General features: G+C 44.8%; 1 protein-coding gene across 1 annotated transcript in view; it reads left to right on the top strand.

The window, feature by feature from the left end:
• Positions 1-6: 6 nt before the first annotated feature.
• Positions 7-22,885, top strand: part of ILDR2 (immunoglobulin like domain containing receptor 2) — a 61,736-nt gene continuing 38,857 nt past the window's right edge. Inside the window, exons 1-3 of the mRNA XM_029933353.1 lie at positions 7-66; positions 14,872-15,204; positions 16,104-16,223. Coding sequence (XP_029789213.1) covers positions 21-66; positions 14,872-15,204; positions 16,104-16,223 — 499 coding nt within the window. The 5' untranslated portion in view covers positions 7-20. The remainder of the gene's footprint in view (positions 67-14,871; positions 15,205-16,103; positions 16,224-22,885) is intronic.

Here is a 22,885-nt window from a genome sequence, read left to right as displayed (position 1 = left end):
CTGAATGGGAAGTTGAGAACATGGACGGGGTCGTGCTGGCGTGGATCGCTCTCTTCTGGCTAACAGGTAGGAGTCCTTTTCTACCCAGGCGAATAACTTTATGTCTATTCCCTTGGTGCTCGGGCTCCCAGCCCACCCCTCCCCCATTCTCCCCCGGCTGGGCTTAAAGCTGCTTAGCAGGCCGGCGGTAAGTGGGGGAGGGGGCTGTGTGTGTGTTAGAATGATGGAGGAGGCGGGGGAGAATCCCGATTACAAGTGAGACGGATCGAGATGCAGGTGTTTGACTCATTAAGATTTTGTGCTTTCGAATGTGCATTTCCTTTTCCACACAACGGTTCCTTCTGGGTCTCATCCTGAGTTTGTAATGCTGTGGGTCCTGGAAGAGCCTGGCTAGAAAGCAAGCAAGCTCGGAGGAGACCGATTAACGAACAGAACCGGTCTTCTGGAGGTGAGAGGAGTGTCTTCCTAAATTCCTCCCCTAGAGAAGCCGGGAGAGCCAGCGGCGTTCTCTCTGTGGCTCCGGGGTGCAGTGGGGCGCATGAGGAAGGAGATGGGGACGGAGGCTTGATTGGCTGTGGAGTTTAGGGCCCTGCTCTCCCGCGCTCTTGGTACAATTTGGGGAGTGGTCTCATAGGGGAGAAGAGCCTTCCTCCCCCCAATAAACAGGCCCTCTCCCCAATACAGAAAAATTGCAGAGATATTCAGAGGGTAGAGCTTCTCAGCATTAAAGTCACTTCCTCTAGCAGGGGTCTCTGTGTTTCCCCCTGCCTTTTAGCGAACTTTCTCTTCACCCGCCTGACGTCTGGAGAGGCTGAGTTTCCTAGCAGGTTGTCTCACACCATGGTCCTGGTGAGGTTGAGGGACCCATGGCCAGATAGGGTGGCTAGCTCGGAGAGATTCACAAAGTAGCCTTGCTTGGGTGGGGATGGGGATGGGTAGCAAGGGTCAGGTAGTTTGGAAGGGTTGAGACCAAGATTCCAAGCAAGGTGGGGATGGAGTGATGGAGGAAAGGGACAAGGGATCAGAAAGTTGTGGGGACTGGATGCCGGCAGTGAGGGGCAGGAGAGACAACAGAAAATAGCACCAAAAAAAAAAAAAAATTGAAGTTCTGTTCCCTCTGGGGCCACCGCTCAGGAGATTTGGAAAAATCAAGTGAGTAAGGAAAGGGGAGCAAGTGTGGAGTATCCAAGGCAAGTCATTGGAAGAGAGTGAAATATATTTAAGAAGAAAAGCAAAATCTCTATTTCCCTTAGCCTCAGAGTAAGATTATGGATTGCCCCAATTCTTTTTCCCTAGTCCAAATGAAGGACCCCTAACTCTGGCTCTGTCCCCTGCTGGCTTTAGGTTTGGGGGAGCAGGGAATGTCAGCAGAGTTAGCCTCTTCTCTTGGCTGCTCTGAGTTCATCCCTCCCACATTATTCAAATATGAATCATCTCTAATTTCAGGGTTTGTCTGATCCATGTCTCCCCACTCCCCTGGCCTCCCAGTGCCTTCCACTTCCACCCTCACTGATTCTGAATGTCCTTAATTTGCCTCTACTTCTACATTTTCATACTGGAAGGAACTTGGGCCTGAAGCCTGTATCATCACCACCTCCCCCAAGGTCAGCTAGGTATGGGGGGGTGTTCTAAGTTAGAGATGCTCTTCCAGATACCCAAGGATGTGCCCAAGAAAAGCACTCCAGGGACTGGCAGGGAGTGGGAGCAGGAGGGGAACATCTAGCCCTCACTAGATGGCTAACAGCTTTTTATGAGATGGAATCATCCCTGGAGGGGGTCACAGGCCCTCTGGTTCAGCCCTCTCAGTTTGCAGAAATGGACGTCCAGAGAGGTGATAGACACACAGCAAATTTGTGATGGAAGAGGAACTGTAGAACCCAGTTCTGCACACCTCAGGCCAGTCCTGTTTGCACTCTTCCTAAGCTGCTGCCTCTCTGGTGTGTGTGTGTTGTTGTTGTAGGGGGTTTGGTTTTGTGTTTATTTTGAGGGGAGTTGCTGCTCTGTCCGTGCCTTCTTTGCTCTGTACCTGGGCAGGCTGCCCGCTGCCTGGAGGCCGGCAACAGGTTAGTTATCAGGCCACCTCAGCTGTCAGACAGGCGTCTGTGCTCTGCACGTGAGTGACGCCAGCCCTGGAGATCCCACTGACACTGCAGGCGTGCCCGGATCCCGGCTTCTGCTTCCCCCTCATCCTGTCAGGCTGTCCGTTGTGCCTCTGGACCCGCTGCCTCAAGGCCTCAGCAAAGTAGAGGAACTAACAATGGCGGCTGGGGGGGGGGCGGGGGGAGCCAAGGATGAGGCGTATTCAGTCAGCGTTCACGAAGGAACCACGAGAGGAAAGGTGAGAAATCTCAGTCTGGCCCAATCAATGAATTTTCTCTTGAGGGGGTGGTACAAAGGGAGGGAGAAAGGAAAGGACAGATTAAAAATGAGTCAGAGAGCCTAGGGAAAAACACATTCATTCTCCTCTCCCTCCCTTTCTCCTCCTCCACTTTCTCTTCCCTCCCGCCCCCCCTCCCCTGTTTCTTTTAATGCAGGCTGAGCAATTTCTAATCAACACTTTAGTTTTTTTCCCCTCAGTCTCTAGCAGCTCCTTCCTTGTCTTTCATTGCTAAAATTCTGCTGTATATTTAGCCTCATGATTTCTTATTGTCATTGTGATGCTGCTTCCTGTAATAGATTGTTGTTGTTGTTTTGAACAAAACGAGATGCTTATCAGCTGTTATTTTAGCAACAGGTGCCATCTAGCAGTAGGACCTGAAGGAGGGTTCACTTGGTCTTTGTTCCTGAATGTGGATGGTGGCGTTTCCTCCTTTCCTGGCAGCAGAAGCTGTGAGAAACGCTGGCGCCGTGTCCACTCCGCGAACACACTCACATGCGGGCAGCGGGCGGTGTGTTTCCTGGAGACTTCGGCGGCGGCGTCTCCCTGAGTGAAGATTGCTTGCTCTATTAGGATTTCGTTTGGTGGCGTTTTGGTTTTATTCATTCGTTCATTCAGCCATTCTACAGGCACATATTCAATTCCTGTGCTTTGTAAGCCATCCGATAGGAGCAGAGGATGAAGAGAGAAGAGACACAGTCCTTGTCCTCAAAGAGTAGTCAGTCTAGTCAGTGCCTCCAGTGAGCTTTCTGGCGATTTTGGGTGTAGAAGCAGAAGGTCCTCTGATGAGAGCCATGAGCACACAGGTGTGAGGAGAGCATGGCGGAGGCCCACCCAAGCGAACCTGAGGTGGAGACAGAGCAGCCCTGAGGTGAACTCCCAGAAGAGGTGGTGGCCGAGGGAAGACACGTGTTCAGCATCGTCAGTCAGCTGCGGAGTGACTACCACGGGCAGGCACCGTGCTGGGGTCAGTAACGTGACTGAGACCCGGCCCTGCCTTCCAGCACCCGCAGGCTGGGGGCCGGCCACAGTTACGGAGTAGCCTGTGCCAAAGCAGTACTGGAGATCTGCTCAGGGGCTCTGGGGGTGCTTCGGGGCAGCTCCTAACCCAGCCGGGAGCGGGCAGGAGGTATCCAGGAGCGGTCGTTACCTGGTGTGGTTCGCCGTCAGGTAGATGCCTGGTGCCTTTGTGAGGAAGGCTCGGACCTGGAGAGGTAAAGCGGTGATTAGCCCTGGAGAAGGAAGAGTGGCTTTCTGAGACTGCTGACACCTCCACTTCCGTTCTCGCCTTTCCTGTCCTGCATTCCTTTCAGTTCCCCTCCCTCCTCTGTTCTGCTTTCCCCTGTGGAAGAGACCTTGCTCTCACCAGAGCATCTTCTTTCAACTCTTTCTCACAGCTCTGCTCACTTCCCTCCATCCCCCAGCCAGAGGCTTCCCTCTGGACCGGAACAGGGCGGCCTGTTTCAGAATCACTCTTTAGATTTTACACTCACGTGACTCTGCTGGTTGGCTGATTTCAACAGACTTGGAATTATTAGTACCAGTAGTCTTAGTGCAAGTACTTGGTGCTCAGTACAGTACAGTGTTTGTAGCATTGGTACCGGGACTTGGTTGGTTGATGGAACCCTGACCTGGGAGTTAAGGATTGGGTTCTAGTCCTGTCCACTCCACGGATTGACTGTGTAACCATGAGATCTGGGTCTCATAGTCTGTTGAATGAGATGACTTCTAAGGTACTTTCAGTTCTAAGATTCTATGGTTTAGAATCTTTTCTCTATTTCATTTTGATGAGTTGGAAGTCACAACTAAGGAGTGAAGGTACCCTCTTCCTTTTGTAATTCACTGAGGGAAGAGCCCCCAGCAAGCTCCCATTTCTTAAGTCTTTCCCTGATTATAGATGATGGGAAGGAAAGACACCAGCTGGGGGGAAAGCTCTTGTTAGGATTTTCAGATGGGGGAGCACCTAGTGCCTGATGGATAGGAGAGGGTCCACTCTGATGATTAAATGTGGACATACTGGGGACTCACAAAGCAAGCCAAGCACTGTGGACCAGGTGGGATGAATCCTCCTGTAGTCAACATGGCCCTAGAATGTTCTTTCTAGTCCCAACTTTACATTCCAGGACTTACTCAACCTCCTCACTTCTTCCAAAATTTTAGCTTACATGCCTCCTTTTCTCCAATCAAAAATATAATGAGAGATATAATAGGGTGATTGTTCTTGTTTATTTACATGTTTATTACATGCTATAATGCTTTTCCATATGTTAAATGGCTATCATATACATTATGCCTTTTGATCTTTCTAAGTAAGAATGGCTGCTATTACCTGCTCCTACTTAAGAAGACAAAGACACAGAGAATAAGTGACTTGTCCATGTCCATGGTATCTTATTGATTAAAAAAATAAGAAATAGTGTCACTGACTTAATATGGCTTGGTTGTTTCACATGCCTGAGTCAGAGTGAAACATTCTTTTCGGCTTACAGTGGGTCAAAGTAGAATTCTTGATTTAAGTGAACGTACGTTTTACCCATTATGGGTCTCTGGGTAGTGAGGCTCAGAGTTCATGGAACTCAAGGAAATATTGCAGGGAAGAGTGATAAAGAATGCCATTTAGCTTTTCCAATTAAATTCTATGATCTTAAGGAAAGAAGTAAATGAGAAGTGCTCCAGTGAGGCCCAGAGAGCGGAGGATGTGACCCAGTGACAGCAGATACTGCTGGTGTATCAGAGCCCATCTGGGACTAGGGGCTGATGCTCTGTACCCAGGAGCCACACAGGATGTAGGTGGGGCATATGTATACTTAAAATTTTGGTCTTCATGATAGTTTTTGGCTCTCTGAAAATGAAAGAAGGCATTCTGGATGACTAGTGTTCTTTCTGGGCCAAGAAACAAAGAAGTCAGAAGGACATGCTGCTCCCCTTTTCTCCTGCGGTGGCTGCAGCCCTGCAGGCAGGGGTCCCTTGCGTTAGGAGTCGAACCCTCACTTTCAGCTGGCCTTCCGCATCATCACTCCTCCCAGGCCCTTGGCTCATCAGGAGGCAGACCCGGAGGCAGTGCAGGGAGAGGGATTCGATTCAAACTGACCTGGATTTGAATACTAGCTCAATATTTTACCTTATTTTCTTTGGCTTTAAAATGGGAAATTACCTTATTGGGTTGTTGTGATCAATCGTGTAAAATTCCTAGCACAATGTTTGGTGTACAGTAGGCCCTCAATACTAATTATGAACCCCAAATAGGTAGATTAGTCAGCATTTTGATATATCAGTGAGCAGCCTGCAAATCTCAGTACCTCATATGAACAGACATTTGTTCTTCCTCATAATACACAAGAGCTGAACTCAGCTACGAGTCAGTTGTGAATTGGCTAGAATTGGTAGACTTGGCTCAGTTCCAAATGTCTTCTTATTCCAGGACCCAGGATGAAGAAGCAGCCACTATCTGGACATGCCATTGTCATGGCGGAGGGTTCAAGAGGGTCGGGGCAGGGCCTAGAGTGACCAGAGCCAAAGCATGCACTTGCCTTTTAAGTTTCTGCTTGGACATGTTTTATGGCATATGTACTCACATTCCATTGGCCAATACAAGTCATGTGGAAAAGCCCATGGTTTTTGGAGTGGTAAGGGTACTCTGCCTACAGGGAACAATGCAAGAGTCTAGCAGGAAACCTAATTGGGAATAAATAACATGATCTATTAACTGGGTTAAATCATTCAATGAATATGTTGAGTACCTACTATGTCACAGAGTCTTTAAAAGGAGAGAGTTTGGGGTTAATAGCAGAGACAGATAACTAAATAGGAAATTCTCAGGCAATGTGACGTCATTCTCTCAGGTGCTGTGACTGCAGTAAGAGCAAGAGGAGACTCAGGGGAAGCGATAGTCGAGCGAGTTTGGAGAGATGAGTAAGAATTACCAGGGGAAAGTGGGATGGGAGAAGGGGAACTTGCAGAGAGAATGTGCAAAAGACAAGAATCAGGGAGGACATGATTTCTGAAAATTACATGTATTTCGATATGGCTGGGGAATTTAGTGCTGCAGGAGGGATGAAAGAGAGTGGCCCCTCTGAAATGGGACCAGTTTTCCCTTGTACTCCTGAAGTGGCTGGAAGGACTCTTTTAAAAGGGTTAGAGCAAGGGAGTGCCACACACAGATGTACATTTTAGAAATATCATTTGGACCTCAGTATGGAGAATGGGTTAGATGTGGGCAAACTTGCAGCAGAGACCACCTGGGAGACCCTCGTGGAAAGAGAGACAAGCATGCCGAGATCCTGAAGGATGCACCACAGGGTGCGAGGGTGGAGAGGTGGACGGAGTGACTGGAGATGGAGGAGTAGTGGTGGATGTGCAGGTTGAAGGTGCAGGAGTGTCAAAGATGTCTTCAGGTTGTGGCTCAGGTGTGCAGGGGACGCCTCTTGTGGGCATGAGCATACAGGAGGAGAAACATGCAAGGGAGGGAGATAAAGTTTCAGCATTAAATTAGAGTCTAAGGTGCGCTAACAAAAAGAGTCTAAAATATAATAACTCACACAAAATAATTTCTTCCTCTCTCCTGTAATAATCCAGACCCAGTAGGGGTGACTTTACCATTCCCAACAGTAGCAGCCAAGACTGCTCTGGTGACAGGAATTCTCAGCCAGCTTGAGCAAGGAGAGTGGAGGGCCAGGCATGCAGCTTGTCTTTAGAAAGGTAACTCAGAAGTTGCACATGTCACTTCCCCTCATATACCTTCATCCTAAACATATGGTCACATTACCTACAAAGAAGCTAGGAGCCACCGTTCCTATTTGGCTGGCGTGGCTGGCTAGATGAAACCCTGAGAAGTTCCATCACTGATGGAGGGGGACACTTGGTGTCTCCCTCCATAGAGCGACAAGTTGGAGGTGCTTGTGTAGCATCCACATGGAGAATGAGGGTGTGTATTTGGGTCTGGAGCTCAGGCGAGAGATCTAGATTAGAAATAGATAACAAAGTTGATCAGAACTTTCTTATAGGAGTTTTCAATGTCCAAATAGCTGGTCCGTCTCAGAAATCTGACCCACCCGAATGAACCAGGACAGTTTCCACAGTACCTCTGGCTTGCAGGATAGGGACTGACCTCTTTTAGTGCAGCTTTGGTCCTGTTGGAACAGCAGGTAGGCCAGGTAGGCATGACTCAGGAGCTTGTTTCAGATCTCTGGAAGACAAGGCAAATCAGACAGAAAAGAGGTCTGCTTCTGGCTTTTATCTGCACAGTGGCGGCCGAGAATGGGAAAGCATGGCTCAGTCGGACACACAGAACGTATGCTTAATGAATGGCAAGTTCTGTGTGCACAAGCACCAGAGTCGTTGGCAGCAAATAATAACGAGGCCATGAGCAAAGCCTACTTGAGCCAGGACAGCTCTGGCGTTTACCATAGCCCCATGGAAGAGGGGGAGCTATTGCTGCCTTTGGGGGCTACTACTTAGGAAACCTGCCCGTGGTAGGCAGTGTCTTAAAAAATTGGGACAATATGTTGAAAGTGTGAAGGCAAAAGATAAATTTCTTAAATAAGATCTAACTTGAGGGCAGGAAAAGGAAGATTTGTATTGTTATACTGAATGAAGCAAAACCTTAGGAGTCTGACGGCCAAGGCCAAGCTATTCTGGGGAACGGGTGATTCTGAGGTCAAAACCCCACTTCTGGAACTTCAAAGATGGATGGGCTTTATACAAAATTTCTAAAGATGCCTATCCCTACAATGATGATTGCCCATGACCTTCAGCAGCAATCTTTGTTTCTCCAAAAGGGGGCTGTGCTTATAGATCTGCCTCCTGAAGATGCTGGCAGGAATAGCTTACCAACTAACTAGTGGGGGAAAAGGAACTTGCTTTGGAAAAAAAATGAAATTGCTAAAATAAGAACAGCTTTGCTTTAGATACTGCTTTTGTTATTCTTGCAAGAACACAGTTTGTCACGTATGGAATCCTTTTCCTGAGAGAATTGGGGCAGGACCTTATTTTGCCACATGGAGGGAAACGCTGTCTGCACTGGGAGCGGATCTTCCCTGGCCTAGTGGCCAGCCGAGACGGGGGCTGCTCTCTGCGCTGTCACGCAGCACTCTACTTTTAGGCAGCTTTTCTAGTTATTGGCCAGAATCCATCTCTGCACTGGGGGTAAGTCACTCCTTCATTTATTCTTTTATTCATTGATTCATTCCCCATTGTGTGAGCTTCAGCCATATCGTATGGCTTTGCTAAATACTGAGGATACATAGTCCACCAAATCCTGGTCCCTGCCCTCAGGGACCTTACAGTTAGAAATTAACCTTATATTGAACTTCTCAAGATCAGGGACTGATCTTTCAAATCAGTTTTCCCATAAGTTAACAGAGTGTTTTATTTATTTATTTTTTTTTAATTTCTTTTTAATCTTTCTTTATTTTTGAGAGACAGAGTGCAAGTGGGGGAGGAACAGAGAGAGACACACACACAGTATTCAAAGCAGGCTCCAGGCTCTGAGCTGTCAGCACAGAGCCTGACGTAGGGCTCGAACTCATGAACTTGGAGTTCATGACCTGAGCTGAAGTCGGATGCTTAACCAACTGAGCCACCCAGGCACTCCCAGAGTATTTTAAAATATAACTTTGATTGAATTTGAATTTGATACTTAAGGGCAGTTTCTCTGTGAATCAGGGGCACAATAAAAATGGCAAGAATGGTCTGGTAGTTGAAGAATGAAGATTGCCTCCTCTGCACATGTAGAAAAGCAAATAATCTCCAGTCCTCACCTATGATCCTCAATGTGCTGTCTAGTGCTGCTCTCAGTCAGGAATCCTAAATTTTCCAGATGCCTTCTGTAAAGGATGATGCTTTACCTCACTTCGCTTCTTTTTCTGTCTTTTGCTCCCTCCCTAAGTGTTTCTCTCCAGTGTTCTGAAATACTTGCTTTCATTTGTAGGATGAAACATAGATTCTTTCCTTGCCTCCATAACCCTCTTAATAAGAGCACTGAGACATAAGTCCCCTCTGGTGTCACCAGGGCCTGGACTCAGAGCCCCATCCTTCCCACTGTGCCAGTGTGTGCATGACCCAGTACTGCTCTCTCTCTGGCTCCGAGAGGTACCTCAGTTACATGCTCTGGTGTTTCCCCAGTGAAAGGAATAACATATTTAGAGTTAGAGAATGAAAACTATTTTAGTATGTCTGGAGTGTGCTTGGAACCAAATCACAGTGAAGACCTTATATGCCATGACTAGGGATTCGGGTCTTATCCTGGAAGGAATGGGGAATCAATGGAAGCCTTGAAGCAGGGAACAGACTTGATGAGGTATGTCTTTTTAAAAACAACTCTAGATTTAAAAAATGTAGAGAGTGTGTTTGGCCGAAGTAGGAAGACCAAGTAGGAGGCTATTATAAAACTGAGAAGGTAGTGAGACCTATGTGAAGTGATGGTTAAGAGCTTTGGAGCCCATCAGCCTGGGTTCATATCTGACTGTCACTTGCTAACTCTTGAGACGTTAGGGAAGATACATACATTGTCTGAGAATCAGGTTCTCCATCTATAAACCGAGCAAAATATTAATAACTACCTTATAGAATTTTTTGAGAGAATTCATTAAGATACCAAATGAATAATGCTTAACACAGTTTCTGACACACAGTAGAATTTCATAATTATTATCTAATAGAAGGAATAGAAACCTAATTTAAGGGGGTGACAGTGGCAATAGAGAAGGGTCAAATTTGAGAGGTGTTTAGATTTTGTGACCAACCAAATGTATTCGAGGACAGAGAGGAAATCATCAAAGCTGTGATTTCTATCCGAGGTGACAGGATGGGGGTATACTGGCAGAGGAGTTAGAGAGAGAGGAAGGACTGCTTTATAAGCAAGAAGTGGGAAAAGAGATGATGAATGGGGTTAGACATGTTGAATTTGAAGTATCTGTTAAAACATGCAGATGAGGCTTCAGAGAGTTGAGGTTCTGAGGCATAAATGATAGTTGGAGCCGTGGGAGTGAATAAGATTTCTTAGATCAAATGCCCAGATGAACACCGAAGAGGCTGAACATTTTTAATTTATTTACCAGGCATGCAAAGGTATTCTTATTAGCCTGTATAGACTCCAGCATAAGAAGTTTTTGGCATCTGACAAGTAGTGAAATAGAAAAAATTCTGTGGGACATAGGACCCAAGCTCAGGACACTAACCTTACCCCAGGGCAGCTCTCTTGGAGGTGGAAACCAGAGGGAGGGTGTTCCCAGGCCATATCTCAGCGTCCCTGGGGACCTATCAGTCTTAGTTTTTACCCCAATTACATACTCTCTCTGAGGGGTCTGATCTGGTGGTAGGAATGGAGATCCCATGAGAGGTATTTTTCGAATCAGGTGGTTAGCTACATCTGTTGCAAATTTGGTTCAGTTATGTCTAACGGGGAGAAGAAACTACCAAACCCTCTGGAGAAGAAGCTAGGATCGTGGCCCAGGCAAGCAGGCTGGAGCCTACAGTGAAGTCTCAGGTCAGTTGGGCAAATGGATTGTAAATCAGCAGGAAACAGTCTAAGATACACACAGGTTGAGAGAATGAGATGCTGCTTAGTGGGTGTAAGGAATCCACGCCCTCACCCAGAATTCAGGGTTAGGACCAGAAGAGCAATTCTAGACCCCACCATCCAGTAGGAGGGGGGTGGGATTCCTAAGGGTAGGCTCAAGACTTGGGTGGCATTCATCCTACAATTTGAAGTTCACAGAGCTGAAGCAGGAATTGGCATTTCCATCTTTCTAACTCTTTGTTCTTAAGGTCCTTAAAGATCCAATAAATTGGGATTTACTTGAAATGTTTAGTCCCATCTTCTCCAGTTGTCCAGATGTATCCTTAGCCTAGAGTCCTGGGGTTCCTATTATACCTGCACATGTACACACAGGGTTACCCTCCATTTCTGATTTCCAGGAGTTTTGCATGCAGTTGTTCTCCTAATTACCTATTCTAGCATTCATGTGTGGCCTCTGCCCATTCTGCACTATACACACTTAGCATCTCATCCATCTTGATATCTATGCTCGCCTAGCTCTAGGTTCATAGCTTCCCAGAAGTTAACAGACTGATCTTAACATCAACAGCAGCTACATTTAGTGAGTGTTTACTATATACTATATTATCCTAAGTGCTTAGGTTAAAATTTCATTTAGCTTTCAGTCAACTCCATAGGGTAGTTACAATTATTCTGGTTTTATCATTGAAGAAACTAAAATTCATGGGCTGAGAAATTTGCCTTAGGTCATGCTGCAGCTAGGAAGTAGTAGAGCTTGGATTCTAATTTAGGACTGGATTCCAAAATCCATGAGTCTATCATGCTATAAAATGGCAGATGTTTCTGAGAATGTATTCCTTATTTTTTGGAGCATGGATTTATATTGTATGTCATGGAATAAACTGAAAACCAACTAGCCTCTATTAATAATTAAGAAAGTCCAATACCTTGGTCAAGTGGCTAATCTCATTAACAGAGAACAGAGCTGTAAAGGAGGTTATTCTTAGTAATCACCTAATGAACAAAACCCCATGCTTAACTCTCTCACAAACAAACCCCAAAACTCCCACAGAACCCTAACAAAACAAAACAAACAAACAGAAAACCCTACAACACTTTTATTTATCACCTGCCTTCTTTGCTGGTTTTATGTATCTGAGAACGGCTAGGAAATATGATTTCCCAGGAATAGCCTAAAGAGGTAGCAGAGAAGAAAGGTGGTGTGGTCAAGTACAAGGTACTTGTACTGGGAACACTGGCTGTGATTGGTTATCCAGCCTCAACCACTGCTAATTGAAGCCCCTTCACCTCTCGGTCCCATTTTTGTTACCAGAAAAACTGGAGTTTGTATAAGGATTTGGAGAAGAATTACAAGGTTAAAAATTAATGCAATAGAATTTAAGGGAACACTATAAAGAAATTTCTTTTCCCAATCCAGCTCTGTGAGTTAGGGAGCAGTGGAATTAGCCACATCAGCATTTGGGGTGGTGGAAGGGAGCAATGGAGTCTAGAAACTAGAGTGAGCTTCCGGATAGGAATTATTTGCCCCTGGATGGGGCTGATCTACGTAGTCTGGCTGTAATCAAACCTATTGGCGGTGAATGCTCATGGAGATTCAGGAACCTTAGTGTGGGAAGTGAGAGAAAAGGCAGGAAAGGTGAGGGAGGACTAGGTTTGAGATCTACCACTACAGGACTTGGTCGCAGTCCTCTGAAGTAGAGTCTCCTCCAGGCAGGTGAGAGGTGTAATGTTTGTTAACAACCCTGTAAGGGTTACGAGGCTCATTTTGTAAGTGAGGGCTGCTTAAAAGGCTTCCTTAAGGCCTCATTGCTAGTGGATGGCCAGATGGGATTCAAAGTACTATCTATTTGATCCCACTGCCATTTTACCATACTGTGCTATCTATGACACATGGAACCAGCTTTCTCTGCAAAATCCTAGAAATTCCTGTAGTAATAGTCATTCAGCTGTTCATGCATTCCTTCATTTATTCTATAGCACGTTCAAAACACTAAACCTGGTAAATCGCAAATGCTCTGTTATATTCTCTTCCCCATGCCACAAAATGCAGAGAATGTTTTCTCCCCAGAAGACATTAGAACTTGATTTTTCATAGTGAGCGGTGCTGGTCTGCAACTCAGAAGACAGGAGCACAAGTGTGGTATTTTGCCTTTGTTGAGGGTGCTTCCAGAGGAGACACTTATAAATAAATAAGCATATGTTTGAACCAGAAGAGTGAGTGTGCTTTCAGGATGTCATTTTGAACAATAATAATGGACAGAAGGCGCCCCATGGAAATGAGTCCTTCCTTGCATGCCTCAAGGCCGGTGTAATCCTAGGGTGAAACTTTCTGTCTCAAGCTACCGGAAGCTGATTTGGCAGGCTCCTGGATTTAATACAGAGCCTCTTTATTATGTCTTTCTATTCATATTTCTTTTTCTGCCTCTCATCATCATTCTGTTTCTGCTTCTATGTTAGTCAAGCTAGAAACTCCTGATTCTCTCATTGAGCTGAGAAAGTTAAGTCCTGTTTGCTTGGAATTTCTAGATCTCACCTTTGAGTTAATAGTGACCTTTTGCCTCTCAAATGATCACTCCCCTTGTCTTCCATTCACTGAAATTTCCCTCTCTTTCTTGGACAAAGCCTCGAGTTGTATCTTTGTACCCCTTAGACTTCTTGTCTGCTTTCTAGTGTTCTTTCTACCTTTTAAAAAAAATTATTTTGAAAGAGAGAGAAAGAGAGGGAGAGAGCATGCTCAGCAGGGGCAGATAGAGGGGGAGAGAGAGAATCTCTAGTAGGCTCCATGCTAACAGCCTGTTAGCTAACAGCTAACAAACCGTGAGATCCTGACCTGAGCTGAAATCAAGAGTCGGACGCTCAATCGACTGAGCCGCCCAAGCACCCTTCTGCCTTTTTGTGATTACCCTTTAAAGCTTTTGTACTTAGTCTGTTGCTTTCGATCTGAAAATCTTCATTTCTCTTAAAGCTTTCATGTCCCTTCATCTCTGTTCCCTTTGCTAGCATATCATCTGGAAGGGAAGTCCCTTCCTCCTGAAGTCAGACTTCCCAGCTTCATTGTCTTTATCTATGAAATATTTGTTGAGCACCTGTGGGCTTCACAAGCCAGGACGGTAAGATGGACACATTCCTTCCCTGAGAAGTCTGATGGAGGTGACAGGCATGAAAATAAATACTTGCAGAGTAATTATAAGAAACATCTAGAAGAGGATCCCGGGATTCTGATGGTACATAGGAGGAAGTGGTGAATGGACTGAGGGTCAGAGAAGACTTACAGAAAGCCTTTGACGGAGGCTTTGAAAGGTGGAAAAGAGTTTCCCTAAGAAAGAAGTGAGGAAAAAGCATTCCAGAAACTAGGAGCATGCATAAAAAGACCCAGAGGTGTGAGATAGCATGTCCCACTTGGGGAAACTGTTTATTGTTTGGTTATTCGTGGGAGTTGGTGCTCAAATAAAGGTGCCACTACAAGGGAGGCTGAAGAGTCAAGAAGAACTAGATGATGGAGCATCTTAAATCTTTTCCAGGTACTTTGGGTTCTTTCTTGAAGGCCATGGAGGCTGAGTAAATGGTTTTAAGGAGAGCCATAGCAATCGGATTTAGAAAGATTACCTGAATTATATAGCAGGAAGAATGGATGGCATGTGGGCAATGGTAGATGGGGGAGATGAGATGAAATTATTATAATATTATAAGCCAGAAATCAAAAGGGCGCCAACGAAAGCAATGGTAGTAAGGTCAAAGAGGAGGGAAGAAATAGTAAAGATGTTAAAAGATCAAATGGACATGGCTTAGTGACTGGATATTGGGAGTGAAGGCAGGTTTCTGGACAGTGCAACCCAGTGGATATGATGCCATTAACTGTGATGAAGAAAGCAAGGAGGGACAGGGTAGGGGGGTGAGGTAGAAAGGCATGACTGTGTGGTGGGAGCTGAGGTCCAGGATATGGATACCACTTGGGCATATTCATTGTGTTTTGCAGCTGTGGCTGATGGCCTTCAAGTCACCGTGCCTGACAAGAAGAAGGTGGCCATGCTCTTCCAGCCCACTGTGCTTCGCTGCCACTTCTCCACATCTTCCCATCAGCCTGCTGTCGTGCAGTGGAAGTTCAAGTCCTACTGCCAGGATCGAATGGGGGAATCCCTGGGCATGTCCTCTCCCCGGGCCCAGTCTCTCAGCAAAAGAAACCTGGAATGGGACCCCTACTTGGATTGTTTAGACAGCAGGAGGACTGTTCGAGTGGTAGCTTCAAAACAGGGCTCGACTGTCACCCTGGGAGACTTCTACAGGGGTAGAGAGATCACGATTGTGCATGGTAATGATGCCTCTGCTTTGAACCCAGGAATGGAAGGGAGATTAGCTCCCCTCTCCCAAAAACAAGGGGATGCCAGCCTGTCAGCCTTGCAGTCCCTCAAGATTTGATTTTTATGGGAGATGGAAGCATCAAGAAGCTTAGCAAATTACTTAATGGGACAGTGAGTGTAGAAAGTGTAAAAGGTGTAATATCTAGAACAGACACAGAGATGAGCTCTGGAAATGGGCTCTCCTGCCCCTGACCTCTAGTCTGAGGAGCTTGTTATCAGAATTGAATTGAAATAGATTCCAGTGAAAGAATGTTCTCAAAACCTTACACCTTGACATCAGCCTTGATGGCACTCTCCCAAATTTAAAAAGCAGACTTCCTTAAGGAGCTGCCCGTCTGGGAGAAGAGCTGAATGCATCAAGTCACAGAGCCAGGTAGATGCCATGGCCCAAGCTCCAAGTGGTTCTGCTTCAATTCTACCCTTTCTTCTGCTCCCTAAAGCTTTGGACAAGAAAAGGGCCTAAGAGTCTGACGTGACCTGTGAATTCTGAAGAACTCCTGTGGAGCCTGCTCATTTCCGGGAGTCCAGAGTAATTTGGGAATGTATCTGGCTTTCAGGGGCCTCTGCAGACCTTGTTGGTTGCAAGCAGTCTTCTATTCCCAAAACTGGACTGGCATTTGACCAGTTTCTGGGGACACCCTAAGTCTCCTTAGGGATGCTAGTGTTCGTTATTGGGTTTTTGTTTATTTGTTTGCTTGAAATAAAGCAAACATCTCATCAGCCACCATCTAAGTGGAGAAGTAGAACACTGCAAACAGTCCAGAAGGGTCCTCCTTCTCACCCTCCATTGCTCAGTGTTTTCCTTTCAGGGGGCAGCTTTGGGACTGGGCACTTCTTTTTGTGATCACAGATGCAGATCTTCAAATTGGAAAACTCATGTGGGGTGACAGCGGACTCTATTACTGTATTATCACGACCCCTGATGACCTGGAGGGCAAAAACGAGGACTCGGTGGAACTGCTGGTGTTGGGTAAGTGAACGCCATCAGCAGCTTTTGTACCTTAGACCGCTTGCACTTTTCCGTGTCCTGGCTTCTCCCTGCATGTTCCGGCAGGTGCACACACAGGCTTTATCATTTGCGCACAAACCAGTTTTAGAATATGCTCTTCATAAGCAGTAGGTGTTATTGTATCTTGTTTCTTGGAGGCTGTGCCGCCCCCCCCTCTTTTTTTTAGCATTGTCCTGAGTATTTCTTCTGCTTTCTTAGGGTCGTTTTTCCCTCCTTTCCACTTCCATGCCTTTAACCCTGATTTCTCTTTGCTCTCAAGCTTTACTTACTTTTTTATATGCTAAGTGTTGAAGAAAATGCCAGAGGCTTTTGAAGCAGAGTAGAGACAATTGAGAGATAAGAATTTATTGGTGAGTCAGAATCTCCTAATACATTCAGTTACATACACTTAGGACAATCATGAGGAAGGGAGGCTGTAAACCAGAGTTTAACAAGAAAACGTTCCCAGTGAAAAAACCCATTGAACAGTCGGCTAGTGTTTAATTGGAAGGCAAATGTCTGGAAACCTAAACGTGTCTGCATCATTCTCAAAGCAAATAGATCTAATCCTTATTAATATTAATTTGTTCATAATTGAAAACTCACTATTCTTGGCTACTTTTCTTTTTTTTTTTTGTAGATTGGAGGAATGTTGGTGGGAGATGACCTCCTTGTAGGAAACTGAAAATTGAGCACATATTTCATGTTCTATAAGTGTTGGTTGAACAAGAAAATTAGAGTAAAATATACAGAAATTAAGAAAAGAAATACATGAATTGTAGGAGAAAAATTGAAGCAATATTTAAAAAGAAATGACACTTTTTGTAGTTTTGGAGAACCTAGGTGATGACAATTTGGAGGAATGTTTAAGTGTGCTTTCTTTTAAAGGCAAATGGGGTTGAAGACGAATTTTTACCCTATGTAGGAAACTCAGTGCTTAGGGAGAGAGTGGGGTTTGCTATTCAGGATTTTTAGTTTTATTCTATCATGACTGCTTGCCTTTGGCAAATCAGCTGTTTTTGCAGCCTTACTTTTATGGTTTATAAAATGGATTAAAGTAATGATTATTTATTATTAATTCACCCTTTAATTAATAACAACTAACCCTTATTAGAGGGCTGATTTAATTCAAATCCATATTCCCTGGGTCTACTATGTAAAGCATAGCTGCTGCGATTTGTAAAAGAGTGGAGTGCGGATACACAAAAGGAAGTCAAGTAAAAAGGCTTAGATTCACACTGTAAAACAATGCAGGGAAATCAGATTTGGGATCTGCTGTGACTCTAAATCTGAGGGGAATAGAAAGATAAATTTCTGCCCAGTCACACAACTCTAATGGCCAAGTTTGAAGGAACAAGTGGCTCATTGAACCTGCAATTAGCTAATTGTGGACACAGTTATTTGGCTAGTGCAGCCATTTGCAGAGAAGTAATTGCCTGTGCAGGAAAATGGGGCCAGGTAGAAACCACTTTAAATAATTTGTTTCCAGTTCTGCAAACGTGGGGAAAGGAACAGAGTGGAAGCCTTGTCCTCTGAGGATATGCGGCAAGTCTAGGAAGGGCATTTCCCCGGTTCGAAACACAATCACTGAGGGCGGGGAGGAGATGCTGTCTGTCCATAGGACAAAAAGAGGCGGGCGAGAGAAAGGCTCAGATGAAGATGGTCGCCAATGATGAGAGAAAAGATGAAGAACAAAAATCAGTGTCGCTCCAGAAAGAGCCGTGAAGGAAAACTGGCGAGGCTGCAGGGGCCCGCGTCCCTGGTAGAAGCAGTTTATCTGTGAGATAAGCAGACACACGCTGGGCTTCTTGGGGAAGAGAAACATGCCGTTCTGTTGTGCTCCACATTAACTAGAAATGTTCAGAGTATGATCTGTTTGACATGTAAACTTTTTAGGGCAACACTGGTTGTGATATTTATTTAAAGAAGTTATTTGGACATCTGTGAGAACTTCCTGGCCACATAAACGACTGTGTTTACCTCCCAGATGCAAAATTCTGAGTCGGCTTTGTCTCGACACCCTGTAAAGAATTTTTCAAAATATTGTCGCAGTTTCTAAAATTCTAATTATTTGGTTGTTATATCCTACAGGCATAATTGTTAAATCTTCCTTTTATGTGAGACCAGGAGAGCAAACTGATGTCTGAGGTCAGTCTCAAAGTCATGCATGGAGACCTCAGGGACAATATAACTGGGTCCACGGATCGCTGATTACAACCTCCGTGAGCAGCTGGTTCAGTCGGTGAATTTTACATGGGGTTGGTTGGAGGAGCTGAGAGGCTTTGATCTGATGAAGGAGGCCTTAGGAAAGGGATTATGGGAAGATCTCCCCATATCAGAAGTGAAAGTGTCAGAAGAGGGACTGGAAACTTTGTCTGTGTGGCTGGGCAGAGCCAGAACCAGGAGTAGCGGTTACAAGGGGCGGGAGTCCATCTCTGTGTGAAACAAATAACTGGTAACAATTGGAAACATCTAAAGATGGAATAAGTATTCTCAGGAATAGTGATTTCTTTGTCTTGAGAGCCTGGAAAATTTCTTCTGAGTTGTTATAAATGAGACATTTTATGTATAGGAAATGGTGTTTAGGTAACTTTTGAGCTTCACTTCAATTTTAAAATTTTGGATTGAAAAGTAGATGAGGGATGTGACTACCTTGGTAAATGAGAACATGGCCTCCCAGGACTTCAGTCCTTGTGACAGAGATGGAAGGGGTACAGGCTGGTTACAGGAATGTACAGGGTGATGCTCATTCACAAGGAAGCCACAGAGAACAGAGTGTAGTCTTTTGCAGTAGGTCAGGGTTAAAAGGACTAATCCCATGAGAATGAGAAGAGACTCTTGATAATGGCTGGAAAGAGTTGAAAGTCGCGTTCCTTGGAGATGGTCCCAAAGTGGGGAGCAGAGAACGGGTTGGAATTTCAGACGACCAATCAGTAAGGAAAGATGAGTTAAAGGGGTTAATTAGAGGCAAAGTTAAGAATTTATTTTTCTCATCATACTCACAAAGGTGAAGATGGGAAAGTTGACAGAGCAAGATTGCCAAGTGGCTTATATGTCAGACTAAGAAGTTTGGACTTCCATCCTGAAGACTTTGGGGATCCAGTAAAGAAATAATAAGAGGAATAATGTGAAATCTTAGGGTCAGAAAAATAACTAGCAGCAGTGTAGACAATGCAAAAGAAGTGCTAGAACAGACGGATGGGCCCTGGGGCTGCTGCAGCAGTGTGGATGCAAGCATAGGAGATTCTGAACCAGAGCAGTGAATTGAGAAGCAACAGCATTTCTGAGATGGCAGTGATGGATCTTGGTGACTAATGTATAAAAGGGGACGAGGGAGAGGGATGAGTCTAAGAGACACCATGATTTCTAGCTAGCTGGGTAGCCAGCTGTTCCGTCAACTAAGAGAGGACGCAGATTGGAAACCAGGTTGAGGAGGCAAGAGAATGACTTTGGTTCTTGACAAGTTGAATAGGAGAGGCCTATGGGAACCAAGGTATAGATGTCTTGCTGAGTAGAAATGTAGCTCTGGAACTCAGTGGAGAAGCCAGGATCAGAGAGATAGATTTGGGAATCCTGGGTGATAATCAGAACCATAAAAGAATAGATGAGTCACCCAGGAAGATTATATAAAGTGGAAAGGGCCAAGGACAGAACCTATCAGTCTTGTATGCTAGTTTTACTTCCTGTGAGTAGTAACTCTGGTACTGCATAGGTACTTGTCTTGACTTCTCCCACAACACTGGAAGCTTCCAGTAGCACTGGACCACATGCTCTTCAGATATTGGACCAAGTCTCATTTGCCTTTCTATCAGTAATGTCTTTCTCTCTGACACTTACAGAGTGTCAGGTGTAAAGAAGCTGGTGTGAATTTTTTTTTTAATGATAAACAGTCAGAGTCTATAACTAATCCATGATGCTTCTTAAATGTTAAGTTAGTGCTGAGTATATATTTGTTATTTTATAAAGGGTCAGTACAATAAATGTATATTGTCTCAAGTGAGATAACATGGTTTAATCTCACTGGTCATAATTATCTGGCTATTGAAATTGTGATCAATGATAAATGCATCAGGGATGTGGTGGAAAGCAACAGAGGTTGACTCTGGCTAACTTCAGTGGGAAAACAATTTGTTGGAAGGGTATCATAATTGAAAGGAAGCCTGGACAGCCTCAATTGTTTGAAATGTTTATTTAGTTTTGAGAGAGAGAGAGAGAGAGAGAGAGAGAGAGAGAATGAGCAGAGAGAGAGAGAGACAGAATCTGAAGCAGGGTCCAGGCTCTGAGCTATTAGCACAGAGCCTGATGCGGGGCTCGAACCCACAGACCGCAAGATTATGATCTGAGCTGAAGTTGGATGCTCAATGGACTGAGTCACCCAGACTCCCCCGGACAGTCTCTGAAAAGCATAGTGTGTTAGGGTGATACTTGTTAGTTTCTATAAAAACACCCCCAAGTCTCACCCCCTTTATTACCAAGTAGAAGTCCATTACTTCCTCTTGTGCTAGTTAAATGTGGGTTAGGAGACTCACTTGGGTAGCTCCCTTCCGGGTGCTGGAGTGGGAGTCTAAGCTTCTCCCTTCCTTGGCTCAGCTGTACTGGAAACATTTACTCAGAGCTGCTTTGGAAAGAGAGAGTGAGAAAGGTCATGTGAGACTTTTTAGCTGCCAGGTCTGTTCCTGACATGGGTCACTTCTGCTGTTACTTTGTATTTCCCCAGGAAAAAAAGTAAAAATGTTTTGATGAAAATAGCACAGTCCTTGTGGTGCCAGAGATGCTCTAGGGTCTACGTAGCAAGAATTAATAGAAAATGTCTTTAGGGCTCCTTAGCTAGAAAAAAAAAATCAATTCAACTGTTTTTTTTTTTCTGGTTTTGCATTTTCCAACTCAAGAATCCATCTCAGGAGAGAGTCCAGTTGGCCCAGTTTGGACCGGTGTCCAGTGCTTAGCTTTGGGAAACCAGGGACTCTCGGTGGCTAGTCCATCCAGATATGAAGAAGAATTAATTCCCCAAAGTAAATTGAGGCACTGTTATAAAAGAAGAATGGATGTCACATGCCAAAAAAAAAAAAAGCAATAAATGTCCACTGAAGTAATACCGTTACTGTGTCTGATACTAACATTAATGTACAGTGAATCATTTGTGGTTCACAAATTTTTTTCTATAATGACCATGTAAGGTAGGAGGACAGGCATTATTTTCCTAATGAAGAAATTAACATTCAGGTTGCATAAAAATCATCCCAGTAAAACAAAACAAAACAAAACAAAAAACAGTGTTGATCAAACCCAAATGTTTAAAAATTTTTTTAATGTTTATTTATTTATTTTTGAGAGAGAGAGAGAGAGAGAGGAGAGAGAGAAGATGCAAAAAGGGTGGGGGCAGAGAGAGAGAATGCCAAGCAGGCTCTGTACTGTCAGTGCAGAGCCCGATGCGGGGCTTGAACTCACAAACTGAGATCATGACCTGAGCAGAAATCAAGAATTTGCCACTCAATCATCTGAGCCACTCAGGCACCCACCTCCCCCCCCCATAAAAAAATGATTTTTAATGGTCAAACCCAAGCGTTTTGATTCCTAGCCTCATCTCTTCCTATAGCACATGACCTGTGTATATTAAGAAGCTATAGGATGTTCTCTTTCATAAGCCGTGTTTTAAAAATTGTGGTTGCTGCTTTGAGGTCATGGGTAATCATTTTCACTTGTCCTGGATTTGCTTTAGGATTTTACTTTATTTCTGAGGGAAGCCGCCTATAATCATTGACCTGGGCACGCACTTTAAAGGCATAGATGCCATTGCCTGGGATGCGTACCTCCCCACTGAGTGTGACCCCACCTGCCTTTCCCCTTAAGTCCGAACCCTCTACAAATCACTCTGGATGCTGCTTCTCAGAGGTTTCAGAAATATCTGAAGACAAGTGCTTCAGAGAAATGGGAGAACAACCACTGATTCAACATTAAACACAAAAACTATACCGAACATTTTCTAACCTCTTTTTGTTGATTCAGAAAGTAAAGTCATACTGAAGTTGCAAATGCACTTGGTGTTTTGGGTGCTTTGAGGTGACTGTGACAGGTGCCTTAGAAACGTTTAGGTATTTGGGATCATAGGGCCATAGCAGCAGACAGAAGAAGGGAATGTCCAGGAACCTGCCACCCTGAGATTAGACGTGGGTCTAAGATCCTTTGCAAGGACAGGATGTTTATAACCTGGAACCATGCCACTATTTGGATAGAAGTAAAGTCCCCTCGGCGGCTCCGGCTGGCAGGAAAGGACTTCACCACTCAGGAAGGCTCAAGCAGAGAAGTTATTATTTTAAAATCTAAAAGCAGCTCGCCTTGTTCTTACTTCTTTCCATGCACAATATGAGGGCCTGACCCCTTCTTTCTGATGTCCCAGGTGGTAGCTTGTTTTGTAAGTCCCTTCAATAGAAAAATGAGGGAAAGAGCCCCCGTGGAAGTATGGGTGGGTGAATACTCCTGCTTCTGGGCTGAGAATAGAGTAAGAGAACATTACCCAAGAGGTGTTTCGGTGAAAGCTGAGGAAAGCTTTCCTAATGGTAAATAACAAACAACTTCTGGAAATTATGGTTGGTGGAGGAAATGACAGAAACTCCCTCTCTGGTGAGCTTTTAACATTGCACAGG

This window comes from Suricata suricatta, chromosome 3 (genome assembly GCF_006229205.1).
Source record: "Suricata suricatta isolate VVHF042 chromosome 3, meerkat_22Aug2017_6uvM2_HiC, whole genome shotgun sequence".
Classification (NCBI taxonomy): Eukaryota; Metazoa; Chordata; class Mammalia; order Carnivora; family Herpestidae; genus Suricata; species Suricata suricatta.
This window is presented reverse-complemented; position numbering and strand designations above follow the sequence as displayed.